General features: G+C 50.4%; 1 protein-coding gene across 6 annotated transcripts in view; it reads left to right on the forward strand.

The window, feature by feature from the left end:
- Positions 1-515: 515 nt before the first annotated feature.
- The window catches only part of sgms2a (sphingomyelin synthase 2a), a 92,787-nt gene continuing 70,935 nt past the window's right edge, over positions 516-22,367 (forward strand). For 2 of the 6 annotated variants that reach the window (XM_072495377.1, XM_072495380.1), the window contains exons 1-2: positions 545-609; positions 1,295-1,383. Coding sequence is in view for 1 of the 6 variants with exons in the window: in XM_072495382.1 (XP_072351483.1) it covers positions 1,316-1,383 (68 nt within the window). In the remaining 5 variants the exon portion in view is untranslated. Of the gene's footprint in view, positions 610-1,294; positions 1,384-22,367 lie in introns of those variants that run through there. The other 4 variants (XM_072495379.1, XM_072495378.1, XM_072495382.1 and 1 more) reach the window with 3 other exon arrangements.

A 22,367-nucleotide genomic window follows, 5' to 3' on the forward strand; every position in this document is an offset into this window, starting at 1 on the left:
CGTACTGTGCTCACCCCAGTCCAACGCCGGCATCTCCACATCGTAGAAAGAGGGCTATCAGATATTCTCTTCCAGCTGATACAGATAGTGACTGTAGAAAGAGGGCTGTCAGATATTCTGATCCAGCTGATACGGTGACTGTAGAAAGAGGGCTATCAGATATTCTCTTCCAGCTGATACAGGTACAGTGACTGTAGAAAGAGGGCTATCAGATATTCTCTTCCAGCTGATACAGATAGTGACTGTAGAAAGAGGGCTGTCAGATATTCTGATCCAGCTGATACAGTGACTGTAGAAAGAGGGCTATCAGATATTCTCTTCCAGCTGGCATTCACTTCTATTTCAGGGACGAACGGCAACTGTATTTTGGATTTGTAAGTTGGTGCTTTTCTTGTTTAAAAAAAAACACGTGGGCGCAGAAAGGGAGAGCAAGGCATGAGAGAAGTGAGTAGAGTTTGAGTTGTAAGGAATGTTTGAGTCTAGGAACGGTTCATGCGCAGACTGGGAGAGAGGGAGGAGACTGTCAGTGTTGTTGCTGGCTGCGTTTGCACAGCCCAGCAGACTGCTGCAGGGGCTGATAGGACACGGATATGAACGGCCGGAGCTGCGGTAAGAGGCTGGGGAGGGGGGAGAGAGAGAGAGAGAGAGAGTGAGAGAGAGAGAGAGAGAGTGAGAGAGAGAGTGAGAGAGTGAGTGTGAGTGAGTGAGTGAGTGAGTGAGTGAGACTGGCTCTATTTTCAGCCTCTTTTTCTGCTCTGCATTTCCAGGAGTTTGTGACAGTGTCAGCCCGGGAAAACTTTCCAACTCCAAGGGGGCGGGGGTGGGTCTGTCCTACTGAAAGGGGCACAGATTTCACACCTCCAGCACATTTTGGTGGGACCAGTTGGAAAGGACTTGGTTTAACTGGAGTCTGTGAGGGGCTCCGGCTCCTCTGGGAGAGTTCAGAGGGAGTTTCTGAACTGTTTGCATAGTTTAAAGGGGTTGGTAGTTTGAAGTAGCCGGTGAGGAATAGGGGACAAAGTTTAGAGGAGTTAGTTCCTCCTGTAGATGTGTAATGACAGTGGGGCTGGCAATGGGGGATGAGACAGAGATTCCTCTCCCATTTGGTTGAAACTAAATACACAGAGCGAGTCCTGTCTAGTGGCGGATTTACCCCCGGGAGCTACGTTCAGAGTTGGCAATGTTTTTATTTCCATGTTGCGGGGAGGGATAATGTTTATTGTTAAGTGACGACCTGATTCCTGGATGCCGATGTGTGTTTTAATCTTTTATTTTTTCTCTCTCTGGTTCTCAGGCTCGCACCCTCGCATCCTGAATGACACACCAGTTAGTCACTTGGAAACAAGCTCGGTTTGACAGTGTGAGGACAGAAACTCAAGTTGGGTAAGGACGATTGGTGGGCAATTAATCCTTGCTCCCCACTATTGACCATCTTTTGACGAGCAGTTTGGCCACCAGTTATAATAATCATTAGTGTCACAAGTAGGCTTACTTTAACACTGCAATTAAGTTACTGTGAAAATCCCCTAGTTGTGAGAATTCAGAATGTCCAATTCACCTAACAGCACGTCTTTCAGGACTTGTGGGAGGAAACCGGAGCACCCGGAGGAAACCCACACAGACACGGGGAGATCGTGCAGACTCCGCAGAGACGGTGACCCAAGCCAGGAATCGAACCTGGGACCCTGGTGCTGTGAAGCAACAGTGCTAACCACTCTACTTCCGTGGGGGGCTCTGTATGTGTAAGAATGTGGAGCCGGGATCATGCAGGTCAAGCAGTTCTCATCAATTAAGTAGCTTAATTGAGCTAGTGGGCTTAAGTAAGATGCCCTTTCCGTGGGCCGATGCCTTTCGATGGGTCGAATGGCCTCCTTCTGCACAGCAAATTCTATGATTCTAAGACTAGGGGCTTTTCACAGTAACTTCATTGCAGTGTTTTAATGTAAGCCTACTTGTGACAATAAAGATTATTATTCTTATTATTAATAAAGACCTTTCGTCAGAAAATAGGAAGGAAGTGGAGCAATGGGTCGCTTCTTTACTTTGAGCCAGGTTCTAGTCCCACTTCAGGACTTGGATGGCCAGCGAAGGGGTGATCGGGACCTGGCCAAACAGGTTGATTATGCCCACGGCCGGTAGTAAGGGTGCAAGAGTCGCCTAGTGGGCTGGCACCCCTCCAGGGTCTACTGACAGGATGGCGACCTGCTCCAGAGAAACCCTGGCTATGGAAACATGTGCTTTAAACAATCCGATAAAAGCAAAATACTGCGGAATTCACACAAAGACTTTGGATGCTGGAAATCCGAAATAAAAACAGAAAATGCTGGAAGAACGCAGTAGGTCTGGAAGCGTCTGTGGAGAGAGAAAGAATCAGAGTTAACATTTTGAGTTTGTTTGACTTCTACAGAGGGGGAGAAATGTGATGGATTATATAATTGGAAAGGGGTTGGAGGAGGCGGAGAAGAATAGAATGTCAGGCATAGGTGGGAGCTGAGGAGACATTGTCTGCTGTCCATGACATTTTTGTCAAATGGAGTGTCCACATTCTCCCTGTGACGGCACAGTAGAACAGTGGTTAGCACTGTCACTTCACAGCTCCAGGGTCCCAGGTTCGATTCCCGCTCGGGTCACTGTCTTGTGTGATTCTGTATGTGGGGTCTGCACGTTCTCCCTGTGTCTGCGTGGGTTTCCTTCGGGTGTTCCGGTTTCCTCCTACAGTCCAAAGTTGTGCGGGATAGGTGGATTGGCCATGCTAAATTGCCCTTGGTGTTCAGCCTTGGTGAAATTACTGGGTTATGGGGATAGGGTGGAGGTGTGGGTCTAAGTAGGGTCCTTTTTCCAAGGTCCAGTGCAGACTCGATGGGCCGAATGATCTCCTTCTGCACTGTAAATTCTATGATTCTATGAGTGTTAATGGGAGCATTAAAGAAGGTGCTGATAGTGGCATAAAGGTAAGATAGCAGAATGTGTTAATAGGAGTGATGCGACCATTAATTCACTCGAAGACATGTGGAGAAGTAAACCGTGGTTTTAATCAGCTTAGAACTGAGCCTGCCTGAGACCGGTACAACACTGAAGGTGGCCCCGCAGGTCGGCAGCTCTTGTACGTCCTGTAAAGGGGGTGGAGCCATGGGCGGAGCCCGTACATGCCCCAACATATCCCCTGTGGGTGAAGCCACACAATGGCCCATAGGTAGAGCTCACAGGGTTAATAATATAATACAGTGCACTGGTGAATTATCAGTAATTATACATTCACCACAAAGAGAACATAGGTCAGTGCTCAGTGAGAGCACAACTGAAGAACGAGTGACAGATATTCCAGTGGGGGCTTGGGGCGGAGGTGGTGATTGCATTGGGACATGCCATTGGGCCATGCCAAGAAAACAAAATGGGGGTCAAGATGGAGGAGAAGGTTTCAGAGACAGTCGGGTGGCTTAGCCTTACCTAATGTTATTTTATTAGTGGGTGGCTGAGGGATCGAAATTCCATATGGGGACTTCCGGATGCGGCTATGCGGAGCTAAGTCGCACATTCGGCGGCTCCCGCAAAAAACTGACTTTTGGGCTCTTTTCAGGGCCCCCAACGGCTATTTTTCGACGTTTCCCGGTGTGGGAAGGAAATTACAATAGTTCCCCGACAGTATATGGCTTTTACCAGGAGCGGGGCGACTCAAAAAAGTGGTGGTGGAGCCGAAGAAGGTGCGAGGGAAGAAGAACAAAATGGCGGCGGGCGGGGACCAGGCAGCGTGGATGCAGTGGGCGCAGGAGCAACAGGAGGTTATCCAGCGCTGCTTCAGAGAGATTAAAGCGGACCTGCTTGAGCCGATGAAGGCTTCTATTGATAAGCTGCTGGAGACACAGACGGCCCAGGGGTGTGGCGATCCGCGAGGCCCGACAAAAGATCTCCGACAATGAGGACGAGATCTTAGGCCTGGCGGTAAAGGTGGAGGCGCACAAGGCGCTCCACAAGAAATGGCAGGAGCGGTTCGAGGAGATGGATAATCGGTCGAGCGGGAAGAATCTGCGGATTCTGGGCCTCCCGGAGGGGCTGGAGGGGCCGTACTGGGGGCCTATGTGGTCACCATGTTGAACTCGCTGATGGGAGCGGGGTCCTTCCAGGGGCACCTGGAGCTGTAAGGGCCCCATAGAGTGCTGGCGAGGAGGCCCAAGGCTAATGTGCCTCCGTGGGCGGTGCTGGTGCGGTTTCATCGGTTCGCTGATTGGGAATGTCTGCTCAGGTGGGCCAAGAAGGAGAGGAGCAGCAGGTGGGAGAACGCGGAGGTTCGAATATACCAGGACTGAAGTGCGGAGGTGACGAAGAGGAGGGCCGGGTACAATCGAGCGAAGGCGGTGCTGCAAAGGAAGGGGGTGAAGTTTAGCATGTTGCAGCCGGCGCGACTGTGGTCACCTACAAGTCCCGGCACCATCATCTTCAGTCTCCGGAGGAGGCGTGGGCCTTTGGTCACACCGAGATGTTGGACACAGATTGAGGGTCGGGATGGGCGTTTGGGGATTGCTGTTGATATGTTACTTTTTGAGGGGGAGTCCTTTGCTCTTGTTTTTTTTTTCGTTTCTCTTTCTGGTCCGGTGAGGGTGGTTAGGGCGGGTTGAGCACTGTTCTGGTTGGGTCGGTCGGGGGCGGGGGGCTCTTGGAGGGGGGTAAGCAAATGGAACAGGGGTGGATGGCCAGCGGTGAGATGGGGCCCCGAGGGGGAGGGGAAGCCCGAGTCGGGGGTGAGGGGACTGGGCCTGTAAAAGGAGCTGCGCCGAGGTGGCGGGCCGGGTAGGTGGAAAGCGCGGGCTTTTTCCCGCGCTGAAGGCTGGAGGGGGCGGGGGCGGGGAAGCGAGCGTTGTTTCCCGTGCTTAGGATGGAAGTGGGAGGGGGAGAGCCTGCAGATGGGGAACGGAAGAGGAAGGTGTGTCACACAATGGGAGGAGTCGAAGGAGAGGCGGGAGCGGCCGGGGTCAGCTGATTTGCGGAAGTGCAATGGGGGGAGTAAAACAGTCCTAGCCCGGGGGGGGTGGGGTGGGGGGGGGGCGCGGATTGAGTTGCTGCTGCAATGGTCAAAGGGGAGCTGGAGTGAGTGGGGGGGGGGGGGGGGGGTTCGAGACTGGGGTCTGCCGCCGTGGGGAACGGGCCGGGCGTGGGGTGCGGGCACGTGGCTGGCCGAGGAGGGGTTATGGCTAGTCGGCGGGAGAGGGGGGTGGGTAGCCCCCTGATCTGGCTGATAACCTGGAATGTAAGGGGACTGAATGGGCCGGTCAAGCGTGCCCGCGCGTTCGCGCACCTGAAGGGGCTGGAGGTAGATGTGGTTATGCTCCAAGAGACACACCTGAAGGTGGCAGACCAGGCAAGATTGAGGAAAGGGTGGGTAGGTCAGGTATTTCATTCGGGGCTGGATGCCAAAAATCGAGGGGTGGCGATCTTGGTGGGAAAGAAGGTGTCATTCGAGGCGCGAGCATTGTGGCAGATAATGGCGGTAGGTACATAATGGTAAGTGGTAAGTTGCAGGGAGAGAGGGTGGTACTGGTCAATGTGTATGCTCCGAACTGGGACAATGCGGGTTTTATGCGGCATATGTTGGGCCGGATCCCAGACTTGGAAGTGGGGGGCCTGATAATGGGGGGAGACTTTAACACGGTGTTGGATCCGGCACTGGATCGCTCCAGGTCTAGGACGGGTAGGAGGCCGGCGGCTAGAGTGCTGAGGGGGTTTATGGACCAGATGGGAGGGGTGGACCCTTGGAGATTTGCAAGGCCAGGGGCTAGGGAATTTTCATTCTTCTCACATGTCCATAAGGCTTATTCCCGGATCGACTTTGTTATTTTGAGCAGGGCGCTGATAGTGAGAGTAGAGGATGCCGAGTACTCGGCGATAGCCATTTCGGATCACGCCCCACATTGGGTGGACTTAGAGCTGGGGAGGAGAGGGACCAGCGCCCGCTGTGGCGCTTTGAGGTGGGGCTGTTGGCGGACGAGGAGGTGAGCGAGCGGGTCCGAGGAAGTATAGAGAGGTACCTGGAGGCCAACGATAACGGGGAGGTCCGGGTGGGGATGGTATGGGAGGCGCTGAAGGCGGTGGTTAGGGGAGAGCTGATCTCCATTAGGGCCCACAAAGAGAGGAAGAGCGGGGGGAGAGGCTCGTGGGGAGATGGTGAGGGTAGACAGGAGGTATGCAGAGGTGCCTGAGGAAGGATTGTTGAGGAAGAGGCGCAGCCTCTAGGCCGAATTCGACCTGGTGACCACCAGGAAGGCGGAGGTGCAGTGGAGGAAGGCCTAGGGGGCGATTTACGAGTATGGGGGAAAAGGCAAGTCGGATGCTGGCACATCAGCTTCGGAAGCGGGACGCAGCTAGGGAGATCGGGGGAGTTAAGGACAGGGGAGGGAGTGTGGTGCGGAGTGGGGTGGCATCAATGGGGTCTTCAGGGACTTTTATGAGGAATTGTATCGGTCCGAGCCCCCACTGGAGGAGGGAGGGATGGGCCGCTTTCTAGACCAATTGAGGTTTCCCAAGGTGGAGGAGGGACTGGTGGCGGGATTGGGGGCCCCAATTGGGCTGGAGGAGCTGACAAAGGGATAGGAAGCATGCAGGCGGGGAAGGCACCGGGGCCGGAAGGTTTCCCGATCAAATTCAATAAAAAATATATGGACCTGTTGGGCCCGTTGCTAGTTAGGACCTTCAATGAGGCAAGGGAGGGGGGGGCTTTGCCCTCGACGATGTCCCGGGCACCGATCTCCTTGATCCTGAAGCGGGACAAGGGTCCCCTGCAGTGTGGGTCTTACAGGCCGATTTTGTTGCTAAACGTAGATGCCAAGGTGCTGGCGAAGGTCTTAGCCACGAGGATTATGTGCCGCAGATCATCCATGAAGACCAGACTGGGTTCGTGAAGGGGAGACAGTTGAACGCGAATGTGCGGAGGCTTTTGAACGTTATCATGATGCCGGCGAGGGAGGGGGAGGCGGAGATGGTGGTGGCGATGGACGCTGAGAAAGCCTTCGATAGGGTAGAGTGGGGGTACCTGTGGGAGGTGCTGAAGAGGTTTGGGTTTGCGGAGGGGTTTGTCAGGTGGGTTAGGCTGTTGTATGAGGTACTGATGGCCAGTGTGGACATGAACAGGAGGAGGTCCGAGTACTTTCGGTTGCACCGAGGGACGAGGCAGGGGTGTCCCCTGTCCCCCCTGCTCTTCGCACTGGCGATTGAACCCCTGGCTATGGCACTGAGTGAGTCGAGGAACTGGAGGGGGTTGGTGCAAGGTGGGGAGGAGCATAGGGTGTCGCTCTATGCAGACGACTTGCTGCTATATGTGGCAGACCCGGTGGGGGGAATGCCGGAGGTAATGAGGAACCTTGGGGAATTCGAGGATTTCTCGGGGTACAAGCTCAACATGTGGAACAGCGAGTTGTTCGTTGTTCACCCAGGGGACCAGGAGAGGGGGATTGGCGAGCTCCCACTAAAAAGGGCGGAGAGGAGCTTCAGGTATTTGGGGATCCAGGTGGCCAGGAGCTGGGGGGCCCTTCATAGGCTTAATTTCACAAGGCTGGTGGAGCAAATGGAGGAGGAGTTCAAGAGGTGGGATGCGTTGCCGCTGTCCTTGGCGGGTAGGGTGCAGTCAGTCAAAATGACAGTGCTCCCAAGGTTTTTGTTCCTGTTCCAGTGCCTCCCCGTGTTTATCCCGAAGGCCTTTTTTAGGCGGGTCGACAGGAGTATAATGGGGTTTGTGTGGGCGCGAGGGACTCCGAGGGTGAGAAGGGTGTTCCTGGAGCGGAGTAGAGATAGGGGGGGGGGGGGCTGGCGCTGCCCAACCTCTGTGGGTACTACTGGGCCGCCAATGCGACGATGGTGCGCAAGTGGGTGATGGAGGGGGAAGGGGCTGCATGGAAGAGGCTGGAGACGGCGTCTTGTGTGGGTACGAGTCTGGGGGCGCTTGCAACGGCGCCGCTGCCGCTCCCTCCAAGGAGGTATACCACGAGCCCGGTGGTGACGGCTGCCCTCAAAATCTGGGGGCAGTGGAGGCGGCACAGGGGGGAAGTTGGGTCCTCGGTGTGGACCCCAATATGGGGGAACCACTGGTCCGTCCCAGGGAGAACAGATGGAGGGTTTTCGGGGTGGCACAGGGCACGGATACGAAGGACCTGTTTGTGGACGGGAAGTTAACACCTTCAGGTACTTACAGGTAAGGGCGTTTGCCAGGCGGCAGGTGGTGGAATTCCCGTGGCTGCTGCCGCACACAGTACAGGTCAGGGTGCTCTCGGCGGCAGGGGGGGTGGGGGGGGGAAGATCTCGGAAACTTACCAGGTGATGCAGGAGGAGGAGGAGGCGGCCTCGGTGGTGGAGTTGAAAGGTAAGTGGGAGGAGGAGTTGGGAGAGGAGATCGAAGAGGGGACGTGGGCAGATGCCCTAGGGAGGGTGAACTCTTCCTCATCGTGCGTGAAGCTCAGCCTCATACAGTTTAAGGTGCTGCACAGGGCACACATGACCGGGGCAAGGATGACCTGGTTTTTTAGGGGTGAGGACAGGTGTGTTAGGTGCTCAGGGAGCCCAGCAAATCACACCCATATGTTTTGGGCGTGCCCAGCGTGGAGGAATTTTGGAAGGGCGTAGCGAGGATGGTGTCGAGGGTGGTAGGATCCAGGTTCAAACCGGGCTGGGGGCTCGCAATATTTGGGGTCGCAGAGGAGCCGGGAGTGCAGGAGGCGAAAGAGGCCGGAATTCTGGCCTTTGCGTCCCTGGTAGCCCGGCGAAGGATTCTTCTTCAGTGCAAGGATGCGAGGCCCCCAAGCGTGGAATCCTGGATCAACGATATGGCGGGGTTTATTAAATTGGAGATGGTGAAATTCGCCTTGAGAGGGTCGGTACAAGGGTTCTTTAGGCAGTGGCAACCGTTCTTAGACTTCCTGGCAGAACGGTCAACATTGGTCAATGGCAGCAGCAACTGGGGGGAGGGGGGGGGGGGGTTACTTTATTTTTCTTGTTTTTGTTATTTACACTGGAGGGTCTGAGGGGGGGGGTATATACCTGTTGTGTTAAGTCGGGGTGTTAATGTTAATTTATTATTTATGTACGGGGGAGGGGGGTATGGAGGGTTGGTTTTCTGGACTGTGTTTTGTACTTAACCCTGTTGGGCTCCTTTTTCCTTTATTTATTGATATTTTATGAAAACCTTAATAAAAATTATTATTTTTTAAATAAAGAAGAAATTCCATATGGGGGCAGATGGAGGCGGGCTCTTGTAGTTGTTCTAACGGGGGGCCTTGGGAATGGCCTCGCTTACGTTTTCCCCTGCAAAAAGGCTTGGAGGGCCGAAGGGCCTGTTCCTGTGCTGTCTTGTTCTTTGTTCCTTTAAGAGTCTGGTAGTGGTGCCGATGCTGAGGATTGGGAGGCAGATTTTGAAATACATTTGGTGCCACTCCAAATTGGCTCACAACGCTACTTGGCCAACCGGCAATATTCAAAGGCAGCTTATTCCAACTGGTCCTACCCCTATGCAAATCAATCAGAGATACTTTTAGTATTTAATACTTTGGAATTACCAGCATCAATGGCATTTTCATTTTGCAAGAGCCCTAATGCTACATTCTTGAACAAAGTACTCAGCTGCCATTTCAGAGCAGCGAGGATGTGGCGTTGCATTAAAAGATGGCACCTGATCCGGAACTGAATATAAAAGATCCCAACACATGATTACAAGAGGAGCAGGAGAATTCCCCCATTGCCTTGAACAATAATCCTGCCTTAGCTAACTCCGTGCAAAGCAGGTTAACAAGTTGCATTTAACTCTCGCCTTTAACAGATTATAATATCCCAAGGCGCTTCCCACGAGTGTTACCCAACAAAACTTGGCATCGAGCCGGATATTGGAAGTGGTGAGCAGAAACTTGGTCAAAGTGGTAGGTTTTAAAGAGCATCTTACTAGAGGAGAGAGAAGTCATAGAATCATAGAATTTACAGTGCAGATGGAGGCCATTCGGCCCATCGAATCTGCACCGGCCCTTGGAAAGAGCACCCTACCCATGCCCACACCTCCACCCCATCCCCACACCTCCACCCTATCCCCAACTAACCTTTTTCGGACACTTTATTGGGCAATTTAACATAGCCAATCCACCTAACCTGCACATCTTTGGACTGTGGGAGGAAACCGGAGCACCCGGAGGAAACCCACGCAGACGCCGCACAGACAGTGACCCAAGCCGGGAATCCAGCCTGGGACCCTGGAGCTGCGAAGCAACTGTGCTAACCACTGTGCTATCGTGCTGCCTAAGGATGGAAATCCAGTGCTTAGGACCTAGGGCAGTTGAAGGTGCCAATAGCGGAGCATAATTGGTCATTTTTCTCCGAACTGTTTGTGGGTCTTGATGGTGGGTTTGCTGCCTTTGCTCAAACCTAGAAATTGCAATTCACTCATTGTTCGCGAAGCACTTTCTGAGATGTCATGAGGTTGTGATCAAATGCCATATCCTACCCTCAGTTTGCTCTCAAATCAAGTCTGACATTCAAAATTCACAATATCTTTTCAATAATGCTTCTATTGTATTATTGCGTCCCAACTTGGCACTGACAAATCGTGTAAATCGACCTGCATAGAGCTGAGGAAAGGACTAGTTAACAATATCGGCATTATCACACTTTGTGAACTGGGCGGCCTGTCACACAGAAATAGGTCACTGTATATTTGAACAATGCCTAATAAACTAGAGGGAGAAAGAAACAATCGACAAACCGTATGACTGGTGGAGATCAGCCTATCGTATTTCACAAACTATCTGGCTTGCTAGCTAATTTGAAACTACTCCAACCAATCGTGTTGCACCCAGCAAGAGAATTTAAAGAGAAAGTTTTGGGATCTCCAAGTCTTGCAAGTCAACTAGTTCGGCTCACCTGTCCAAACCAGTGAGGCAGCTTTCCATCGGATTCTCCAAACATTGGGGATGGGGAAGGTAGAAAAACCAGGAATATAATCGCAGATTTGTTGTTGCCCCAGTCTTGTGGAATTTGGGCTATAATTTTATGTGGGATATCTTGTTAAAAAGATCTCCTTTAATGTGATTGAGGTCATTCCACCCAACCCTGAATTTATAACTATATTAGTCACATTAAAAACCGCCAATACTTAAAACACCCCTTCCTAACAGCATTGTGGGTGTACCTACACCACACGGACTGCAGCAGTTCAAGAAGGCAGCTCACCACCATCTTGAGGACAATTAGGGATGGGCAATAAATGCTGGCCGAGCCAGCCACACCCACATCCCAAAAATGAATTGGGGGGGGGGGGGGAAAACAATTTTTGAGATTTTGCTCAGGTGCCTATTTTCAGCAATGAACTGACTTGTAGGCGGCACGGTGGCACAGTGGTTAGCACTGCTGCCTCACAGCGCCAGGGACCTGGGTTCAATTCCGGCCTTGGGCGACTGTCTGTGTGGAGTTCGCACTTCCTCCCCATGTCTGAATGGGTTTCCTCACACAGTCCAAAGATGTGCAGGTGAGGTGGTTTGACCTTGTTAAATTGTCCCTTTGTGTCCCTATGCAGGTTACGTGCATAGGCCATGATGGTTACGGGGATAGGGCTGTGGAGTGAGCCTGGATGAAGTGCTCCTTCGGAGGGTTGGTGCAGGCCTGATAGGTCAAATGGCCTCCTTCTACGCTATAAGGATTCTATCATGCTACTCGTTAAAAAATATATATATTTGTTCATGGGATATGGGCGTTGTTGACGGGGTTAGCATTTATTGCCCATCCCTAATTGTTTTTAAGACAGTGGATGGTACACACTGCTGCCAGTGGATGCAGTAGTGAAAGTGTAAGATGGTGGACTGGGTGCCAATCAAGCTGGCTGCTTTATTCTGGATGCTGTCATGCTATCTTGTTGTTGGAGCTGCACTCATCCAGGCAAGTGGAGATCAAATCTCCATGGCAGACAGATTACTCCCTGCTTCTTCCTAAACTCAACAATCTTGGTTTAACACTGCATCAGGAGAGAAGAACTTGCATTCATACAGCACCTTTCGCGACTGCAACATCCCAAAGCAACTCACAACCATTAAAGTGCATCTGACAAAGAGTCATCCAGACTCGAAACATTACATGCTGTCAGACCTGCTGCAATTGTTTGTGAAGTACATTTGAAGTTATTCTTATAATGGAGAGAAATCCAACAGCCAATTTTCGCACAGCAAGGTCACACAAACAGCAATGTGATAACAACCAGACAATCTGCTGTCAGTGATGTTGGGGTGTGCCAGGGCATCAGCTCTTCTTTCATTAAGACCATGAACATATGCTTGAGGGCAGACAGCTTGATTTAAACACCTCATTGAAAAGACTGCCTCAGACAGTGCTGCACTGCCTCAGTACAACACTGCAGTGTGCAAGCCCAGATTGCACGCTCTGGAGTGCAGTTGACACCCTCCGCTTTCTAATCCCATGGAATAAAAGCACTGATTTTTTTTTTTTTTTAATCAATAAAATACACCTAATTATCCTTTTATAATTTAAATCTTAATTTTTAAACTCTACTTGCTTAACTTTCATTTGTTTTTTCATTGCTCTCCCACAGCTAGTGGTAGATGAGGCACAGGGGGAGGTTCACAGTCTAAAGTTGTTGAATTCAAATGCTGAGTCCAGAAGGTTGTAACATGCCTAATGGCAAGATGAGATGCTGCCTTCGTCTGTTTGCATTGAGCTCCACTGGAACATTGCAGCAAGCCAAGGATGGGCATGTGAGCATCAGAGCAAGATTCTGAGTTGAAGTGGCAGGTGACCAGAAGGTCAGGGTCATTGCTTGCGGACTGAGCAAAGGTGTTTGACAAAACGTTCACCCAGTCTGCACATGCATGATCCCAAACTTCCTGTCGCTTGCCATTTCAATTCCGCACATTTAGGCTGTGAAACCCCCCCTGCCCCCCATCTTTTTTGAAAATATTTTTATTGCTAAAAAGAATGTTTCATTATTACAAAATAAATCCATCCTAACCAACAAATATATGCAGGTACAGTACATAGATAACTTCAGAAATTTACAACCCCACGCCCTGATAACTTATTATAAACTAATAATCCGTTGATGGTGACTAGCTCTTTGAAAAAGGAAATGAATGGCTGCCATCTCGAGTAGAACCCTTCTACCAACACTATCATGTAGTCTGGCTTTGTAGTTGAATAAGGAAATGATAATGTTTCTATTATCTTTAGTAATAATCTCTTGCTCTTAATTCCTTAATTTTTCTCCCCCCACCCCCTGGGATGACTCTCGGGAGTCAACATGGTTTATTAGCGGAACACTCCCTCAAAAGTCAGAAAGTCATGGAATCAAGCCCCAGTCAAGAGATGAGCTTGCAATCTAGATTGACACGTCAATTCCGAGCTTAGAGTATTTCACTGTCACCGGTGCAACCTTGGCCTTCGGAGGATGTTAAAGATCATGGTGACGTGGTACTATTGGAGCAGGGGCATTCTCTTGTCTCCTGACCAACGCTTATTTCTGAATCAACAACTGAAAACAAATTATCACATTGCGGTTTGACTTTTCTGCATGCAAATAGGCCGCTGAGGATTATGATCAAACAAAATTTTGCACTTGTGGCATGTGAGATATGAGGTCAGATGACCGAAAGCTTGGTGAGAAAGGGGTTTTGGCATAGATTCCCCACTGTGCAGAAGGAGGCCATTTGGCCCATCAAGTCTGCGCCAACCCCCTCCGAAAGAACACCCGACCCAGGCCCACTCCCCCCGCCCCGCAATCCCACCTATCATGCATATCTTTGGACACAAAGGGGTAATTTTAGCATAGCCAATCCACCTCACCTGCAAATCTTTGGACTATGGGAGGAAACCAGAGCACCTGGTGGAAACCCACACTGACACGGGAGTATGTGCAAACTCTACATACAGAGTCGCCCAAGGCTGGAATTGAACCCGGATTCCTGGTGCTGTGAGGCAGCAGTGCCAATATGCTGCCCCTATGTGAAGCAACCTAAAGGAGAATAGAAAGGTGGAGATAATTAGGGGAGGCAATTCCAGAGTTTAGAACATTGGTGACTGAAGGCAAAGTTGCCTATGGTGGAGTGATTATAAATCGAGTTATTCAAGAGACCCGAATTGGAAGAGATTATGGGCGGGATTCTCCCACTGCATCCGCCCGGCGACCGGAGAATCCCGCCCGAGGTCAATGTTCACTTCTCGCCTGTGGCGATCTTGTGGCGGGGTGGAAGAATCCAGCCTTATATCTCAAGAGTTTAAGGGTTGGAGGGGAGTCCCCCATTTTAAAATGGAGGCTTCCTTCGGAATCTGATGTAAGTCAAAGAGCGATTGGACGAAAAGGACTTGGTGCAAGTTAGGGCTCGAGGAGGAGAGTTCTGAATGAGCTTAAGATTTTGGAGGGTTGAATGTGGGGGGATCAGCCCAGAGGGGGTAAGCGTATTCCAGTCCAGCTGTAAGAAAAGCATGGATGGGTTTGTCAGCAGCGGACGAGCTGGAGCAGGATTGACGCTGGGTGACATTACGGAGCTGAAAATAGACTTTTGTGATGGTGCAGACATGTGGCCAGAAGACCATCTCAAGGTCTAATTGTGAATGATCTGAATGAGCCTCTGTCGTCAGGAAGAGAGTTCGAATCGTTGGCTCGAGGTTAGATTGTTATTGCTGTCTGGACCAAAGATAATGGCTTTGATCGTCACAATACTTAGTGAGTGGAAATTTCTACTAATCCATGACTGGACGTTGGACAAGCAGTCTTGTAATTTAGAAGGCGTGGAAGGGGTGACTGAAGTAAAGTTGGAGACTAAATTTGAGAGCCAGCATGTGGATGAGAAATAGGAAAAAGCCAACAATAGATCCTTGGGTAGACCAGAGATAATGGGAGGGGAAAGAGAAGATATCAATGATTTTGACTGCGATTGGATAAAAATGGAAGCAGGCGTGCAGCTGGTGAAAATGAAGCGGTTCTGGACGAGGATGGTGGGGACAACCATGTCAGAGGCTGCAGGGACAGTACAACAAGTAAGAGGTGGTGCAATGGTACAGGATGTAATTTGTAACTTTGATCAGAGCAATGTGGCAGGAGTGGAAACATGAACACTGAATGCGGCCGGAGAATCCCGCCCATAATCTCTTCCAATTCCGATCTCTTGACCAACCCGATTTTTAATCACTTCACCATAGGCAACTTTGCCCCATATCTGACCCCATATTTCACATGACTGTGCGACCACTGATGGGAAAAGTGTTGTCAGTCAGGTTGATGCATCCTTTCGTTTCAGTTCTGTTGAGACTGGGTGAAACCATGTATAATTCAGCCAGATCTGGAGGATATGGACAAACCTGCTGGAGTGCCTGTCACATGAAATTACACAATAATGCAAATACACTCTGGTGCAATCAGCAATGGACCAGTCATCAGGGAAACACACTCTCGGGTGCAGGAGTGACAAGAAAATATGATTCTGGCAATCCCTGACACTGTGTTCCGACCAGATTAGGAGGGTGAACTGACTCCTCCCTTTGTACCACTTTTGGGTTGGTTATAATGGAGCTTGAATTTTACAAAGCGATAGGCCAATTTAATGTGTATACTTAACTGTTGTGTAGCTTGCCTGGTTTCTTAAATTAACAAGAGCTAGTTTTAATGCTAAAACCCACTCAGGCAATATGTCCAACTAACCAAAAACAACACACTCTCAACCAGCACCCCCTCAACTCCCCCATAAAACATGTAAAGCATTAATACAAGTCTGCAGAGTGTCAGATCTTCACTTGCTCAAGTAAAAAAAAGTCAGTTTCGTAGTTGCTGTGATACTTGGGGTTCTCACTGGAGCAATTGTGGCTGGTTGATTCTCGTTTCTTGTGGAGACAGTGATATTCATTCGGAATCCTCCTTTAAGAACTCTGTTTGCAGCAGTGAGGTCTTCTGGTTGGTTTTCAAATCAAAACAACTCGGCTTTTGATGAGAGAGGTTTCAGAGAAAGAGAAATTGGGGGGGGTAAGGCTGTTGCCCTGGTGACTCTCTGATTTGTTTGTTCAAATCCAATAGCTTGACACCCAAGAGCTGGATCACGTGACTTCTCTCGCGTTTCAGTCTGTGCTTTCTTAGCCTTGGTCTCCAAGAGCTCTGTAGACGCTCTGTCTCACGAAAGCAGCTTCTTTCCTTCACAAATGTAACACAGCTACGGCTTCCGGTGGCGGCTATGAAGGAGTAAGTCACACATATGGTGGCTCCCGCTCGTGTCGGACTTTTGGACCTTTTTCCACGATTTTCTACCGGACTTGTTTCGAAAAATCGATGACAGAGGCAATTGGGTACTGGATTCCCACATCGGTGCATGGAGAGGAGGACTAGAAGTGCTCGCAAAGGCAGAAACAGATGGACAGAGAAGGCTTGGGCTGAAGCTGCAGGGGGAGAAAACATGATGGATGATCAATCTCTGGTTTGTTGACCCAGCGGTCAACAGAGCAGCTGATGCAATTTATCCAGGAAGGCTTCGCCACGCAGAAGTGGGACTGCTTGGACCCGATTAAAGAGTCAATTGTGAGGCTGGAGCTTAGATTGTATGCCCAAGATCGGGCGATCCAGAAAGTAGAAAAAGCGCTGGCTGACCAGGAGGAACATCAAACTGGAGGTGGAGATGCTGAGAGACCAGCAGAAAAGGCTCCTGGAGAAGGTGGAGGACCTAGAGAATAGGTCCCGCCGACAGAACTTGAGAATCGTTGGGCTCCCGGAGGGGTCCGAAGGAGCAGACGCCGTGGCATACATAGCGGACATGTTCGGGAAGCTGCTGGGGGGTGGGGCATTCTCCCGACCCTTGGAGGTAGACAGGGCTCAGAGAGCGCTCGCGAGGAAGCCGCGAATGGGAGACCCCCCCCCCACCGAGGGCAATGGTGGTGAGATTTCATAGATATTTGGATAAGGAGCGTATTTTACAGTGGGCCAAGCAGACACGGAGCTGCACATGGGAGAACAGTATCAGACCCTGAGTGCGGATGTGGCCAGGATAAGAGCGGGGTTTAACCAGATCAGGTCGACCCTTTTTAAGAAAAAAGAGAAGTTCGGACTGCTGTATCCAGCCCATCTCTGGGTCACATACGAGGAGCAACAATTTTATTTCGAGTCATCTGAGGAAGTGCTGGACTTCGATGAAAGGCCTGGTGGCGGGACTGAGAACTTTTGAACTTTGCTGCAACATTCTTGTTTAAGTTTCTCATTTTTTCGTTTTGCGGATGTTATTTGTAATGCCTTCTGTATTGATTTGGGGCCAGTTGCAGAGCTGAGTGAGTTAAAGTTTACATTTGCACTGTTGGAGGATGGAGGTGTGTTTGTTCAGATGCTGGATCTCTTGCTTGGTCTTTTCTTTGTTTAGCGTTTCTTTTTCCTGTCAGGCAATTGCGTTGGGATTGTTTGTCATTTGAATGTGTGTGTATGAGTGGGAGAATGTCTCGCGCCAGGGGTTGGGGCCACCAAGCTAGCTGGGCGGGCTAGCTCACGGAAGCATAGCGGGGAGTGAGCAGATGTTAGGCTTATCAAAGGGGACGAGGGAGAGACTGTTGCTGAGGGACCAGAGAGGAGGTCGAGAGCGGTGGCTGCCTGGGGGCGGGCCGGTGGAGGAGCGGGGCGCGGGCTGGAGATTGGCCCAAGAAAGGTGATGGTTGATCAGCGAAGGGGGGGCTGGGGGCGATGAGCCCCTCAACTAGGCTGATCACCTGGAATGTATGAGGGCTAAATGGGCCGGTCAAAAGGCACGCGTGTTCACGCATTTGAGAGGACTGAAGGCGGACGTGGTAATGCTGCAGGAGACGCACCTTGGAGTAGCTGACCAGATTAGATTAAGGAAAGGTTGGGTCGGACAGGTTTTTCACTCGGGACTAGACTTGAAGACGAGAGGGCTCGCGATTCCTGATCAACAAGCGGGTGGTATTTGAGGCGGGAAGAATAGTTTCGGATGTGGGGGGCCGGTACATTATGGTCAGTGGGAAATTGGAGGGGGTGCAGGTGGTATCAAATTGGGATGATGTGGAGTTTATAAAGAGGATGCTGGGGAAGATACCGTACCTGAATTCGTATAGGTTGGTCATGGGAGGGGACTTCAACACAGTTATTGACTCTGGTTTAGACCGGTCAAGCTCAAAAACGGGCAGGGTGCCAACAATGGCAAAGGAACTAAAAGGGTTCATGGAGCAGATGGGGGGTAGGGGGGGGGGGGCGGACCCATGGAGATTTGGGCAGCCGAGGGTGAAGGAGTTCTTCTACTCACACGTGCATAAAGTGTACTCCCGGATTGATTTCTTTATTCTGAGCAGGGCCTTACAGACGGGGGTGGTGCAGACTCCACACAGACAGTGACCCAAGCCGGGAATCGAGCCTGGGTCCCTGGTGCTGCAAAGCAACAGTGCTAGCCAATGTGCTACCATGCCGCTCCTGTTTAACAATAATCATTACTAGTGTCACAAGTAGGCTTACATTAACACTGCAATGAAGTTACTGTGAAAATTCCAGAGTTTCCACACTCTGACGGCTGTTGGGTTCACTGAGAGAGAATTCAGAATGTCCAAATTACCTAACTGCACATCTTTCGGGACTTGTGGGAGGAAACCGGAGCACCCGGAGGAAACCCATGCAGACATGAGGAGAATGTGCAGACTCCGCACAGACAGTGACCCAGGCCGGGAATCGAACCTGGGACCATGTGCTAACCACTGTGCTGCCATGCTGCCAATTAGATCATGGCTGCTCTATATCCTATCTCCATATTCCTTGATTTCCTTAACCCCTTAATCTGCGTTTTAAGTGAATGCCCCTCATGCTGAATTCCCTCATCGAATCCCTTTAAGGTTTGATTTAGATCATCCCTGTACCTTCTCCAATGCAAACCAGCTTGCTGCAACCTACTACTGTGGTTTAAGCCCTCTGTACAAGATAGTTACAGGATTACTATAGTGAGACCCTGATTAAACACAGCAAAGTCCCTAGCACAAAGACATCAATGTTAAAATCGAATGGAAGTTCCTGGCTGTCGGGCGGGGCACAGAACCAAGTTCAGACCCTGTTCCTGGGATCTGAACTTCAGCTGCAGCACAAAGTGCAATTCATTCAATTAATCTCTTGAGTTGTGGCTTGATCTTGCCTCGAGGACATGCATGATTTGTAGCCTTTTTTTTGCAGTTAATTTTGATGTGCTGGGTGAAACCGATTTGTGTGGTTAGACCATTAACTACAAGTAGTTAGTTTGGTGAGTGACAAACCAATTTCTTCCTGTCTCTTTCCAGCCCCTTCCACGATCTAGTTGTAACCTTGCTTCTTATAATGTATTGCATCTTTTGATATTTATCCTAATCATTGCTATTTAGCATTTCGAGCCTTTTTAAAATCTTGACAAATCCACAGCAAGGTTTTGTCAGAAGTCAGCCATGCCCCTGGTGTCGCTGCCTGGATTTTCTTGTTCCACAGTATTACATCCAGTGGATCACGCTCTGTTTCAGTATGTGCCTCTGAGCCATGATTCACAAATCCCCCCGCCCCCTTCCCACGTCAGGAAAATCATTTAGTTGAGGTGGGGTGAGGTTGTCAGGAGTCAGAGCTCATTGTCTTGTTCCAATCTAGTGCACTTATCCTATTGATATCTGCTCATCATTTAAAGATGAAACTCTGGCCTCCATTTGTTAGGGCTGTATGGAGGGGGGAGCGAGGGTGTGGGGATTGCACTCGCTCCCTTCAGCCCTGGCTGCCTCCCTGGATATCAACTTTATATTTGGACATCAGGGGCACAATCTTTCGGCCTCACCCGCCCGACTCGGCACATGACAAAGCCGGTAAATCGCGCAAGAGGCCTCTCGCGAGATTCACCGGCCTCATCACGCCCCGCGAGATCTCGTTAGATTTGGATTCCGCCCATTTGCAGCCAGGACCCAGATTTGTATATTGAAGTGAGCAGTTAGTCTCACTCGAATAGGTCTACGCCGGATCTACCCAGCGCCCCGAATCGAACAGCCTCGCCTCGGAGATCACGAGTGGGTGCCATTTAGCACCGGTTTCCACAAACATGGACCAGCCGCACCGACACTTGGGGAGGAGGGGGGGAGGGGATCTCCCAGGTGTTGTGGGCCCCTGGGTAATCGGGCTCCAGGCAGGGTGGTACCCTGACACATCAGATGCCATTTTCATTAAATATTTCATTTTCATTAAATTCAACCCCAGATCTCTGGACTTCTGCGCCATGGGGCTACAGTGGGCAGTGGGGAAACTACTTCATTCCCATCGGATGCAAGTACCCCATGAATGTCAGCCCAGTTTAAGCCAGAACCCTCAGCTCTAAGTATAGTCATCGACCAGCACAGGATAATGGCCCTCTGGCCCATCGAGTCTGCACCAGCTCTTTCAAACAGCGAATCAGCTTCCCCACTCAAGTATTTATCCAATTCACTTTTGCAGGCCACCGTTGGGTCGCTATCCACCACCCTAACAGGCAGTTCATTCCAAACCTTTATCATTCCTTTCATTCCTTGGACAAAACCTTCCAACCCTCTGATCACTACCATCTAGAAGGACAAGGGCAGCAGATACATGGGAACACCACCACCTGGAAGTTCACCTCCAAGTCACTCACCACCCTGACTTGGAAATATATCGGCCGTTCATTCACTGTCGCTGGGTCAAAATCCTGGAACTCCCCCCCTGATAGCATAGCGTGTGTACCTACACCTCAGGGACTGCCGCAGTTCAAGAAGGCAACTCGCCACCACCTTCTAAAGGGCAACTAGGGATGGGCAATACAGGCTGGCCTGACCAGCGACACCCACATCCTGGAAGCGAATGAAAAAAAACATTTAAAAGAAACTTTCCTAAATCACCTTCTGGTACTTTTCTCAATTGCCTTACACCTCCATCCTCTTTATTTACCCCATCTAATATCTTTCATGATTTTAAACAACGTATTTTGTATTTGGGCTTGTATCCTCTGGGAGTTTGGAAGAACGAAATGCTCTCTCAAGGAAACCTACAAAATTCTGAAAGGGTTTGATAGGGTGAACGCTGAGCGATTGTTCCCGCTTGTCGATCATCTAAAAGGCAGGGGCGCTAAAGGCAGGGGAGGACACATTTGCTTCACTCAGTGAGTTGTGACTCTTTGGAATTTTCTACCCTAGAGGGTTGTGGGTACAGCATCGTTGACGATGCTTTCAGCCTGGGATAGGCAGATTTTGTGTGTCTCGGGGGACCAAGGGCTATGGGGAGCAGGTGGTGAAAATAGAATTGATGCCTAAGATCCACCTTGATTGCGTTGAATGGCCGAGAAGGCTTGTTGGAGTGTGTGGCCTCCTCCTGCTCTTATTTATTGAGTGTTGGTATTTAATCGGTGCAGAGTTTGGATATGCAGGAATTAGTACTTGCTGGGCTATTGCCTTCCTTCAAACACAGATGTATGATCGAAAGTAACAAACTGTCGCACAGACTCCCAGTGAAGCTTTGCCTTTACTTTAGGTTCATAGAGCAGTCTCGAATTTGAAGTTTTTCTCTCCTGTCTTCCTCTGCTTTGCCTTCTGTTTCTCGACCTCTTCTTTCTGTCTTTATCCCACTGCAGATTTTGGTACGGGTGCAATCCCAGTGTTGCTTTGTTCCTGTACTGCCGCAAACACAGACATTTGGGATCTGGGGTATCCCGATGCTCGCTCTTGCCATCTTTCACCATTGGTACAGATGTCGGTTGGTGACACAGTAACGCCCGCTGTCCGGCTTCAACCAGCAGCTGAAACACAAGCACTCGGGAACCTTAATTATAATTCCGACATGTTTAACTTCTGTTAACTTGTTGTGGATACAGAAAGCAACTGTCTAATCTTGTACCATAGTCATAGTCCAACCCTTGATTAAGAGTTGGACGTCTGGTACATGTTGGAACTTGTCAGTTTATTTGCAAAGAACATTTGCATTTGTCATGATAATTGAAGCGGAGTTGACCACCAGAGCTAGTTTCAACAGTGTCCGAGCATGATTGTGTCGTTCTTTTCTGTTGACATACCATTAAGCTGAGATCTTGGGCTGGAATCTCTGGTCCCCGTGTTTCTCTGTGGCGCACTGTTCGCTGGCAGCAGGATTCCCTTTCCCCGCCGTTCGTCGATGGGATTTCCCATTAAAGCCACCCCACGCCGGCGGGAAACCAGCGGAGGGATGGCTGGGCTGCCGGCGGTAACAGCAAATCCGAATGGTCAAGAGAACTCCGGCCATTGTGCTACCCTACATTGTAAAGGGCAGCATGGTAGCACAGTGGTTAGCACTGTGGCTTCACAGCGCCAGGATCCCAGGTCCGATTCCCGCTTGGGTCACTGTCTGTGTGGAGTCTGCATGTTCTCCCTGTGTCCAGTTTCTTTCCACAGTCCAAAGA

This window comes from Scyliorhinus torazame, chromosome 3, assembly GCF_047496885.1.
Source record: "Scyliorhinus torazame isolate Kashiwa2021f chromosome 3, sScyTor2.1, whole genome shotgun sequence".
Classification (NCBI taxonomy): domain Eukaryota; kingdom Metazoa; phylum Chordata; class Chondrichthyes; order Carcharhiniformes; family Scyliorhinidae; genus Scyliorhinus; species Scyliorhinus torazame.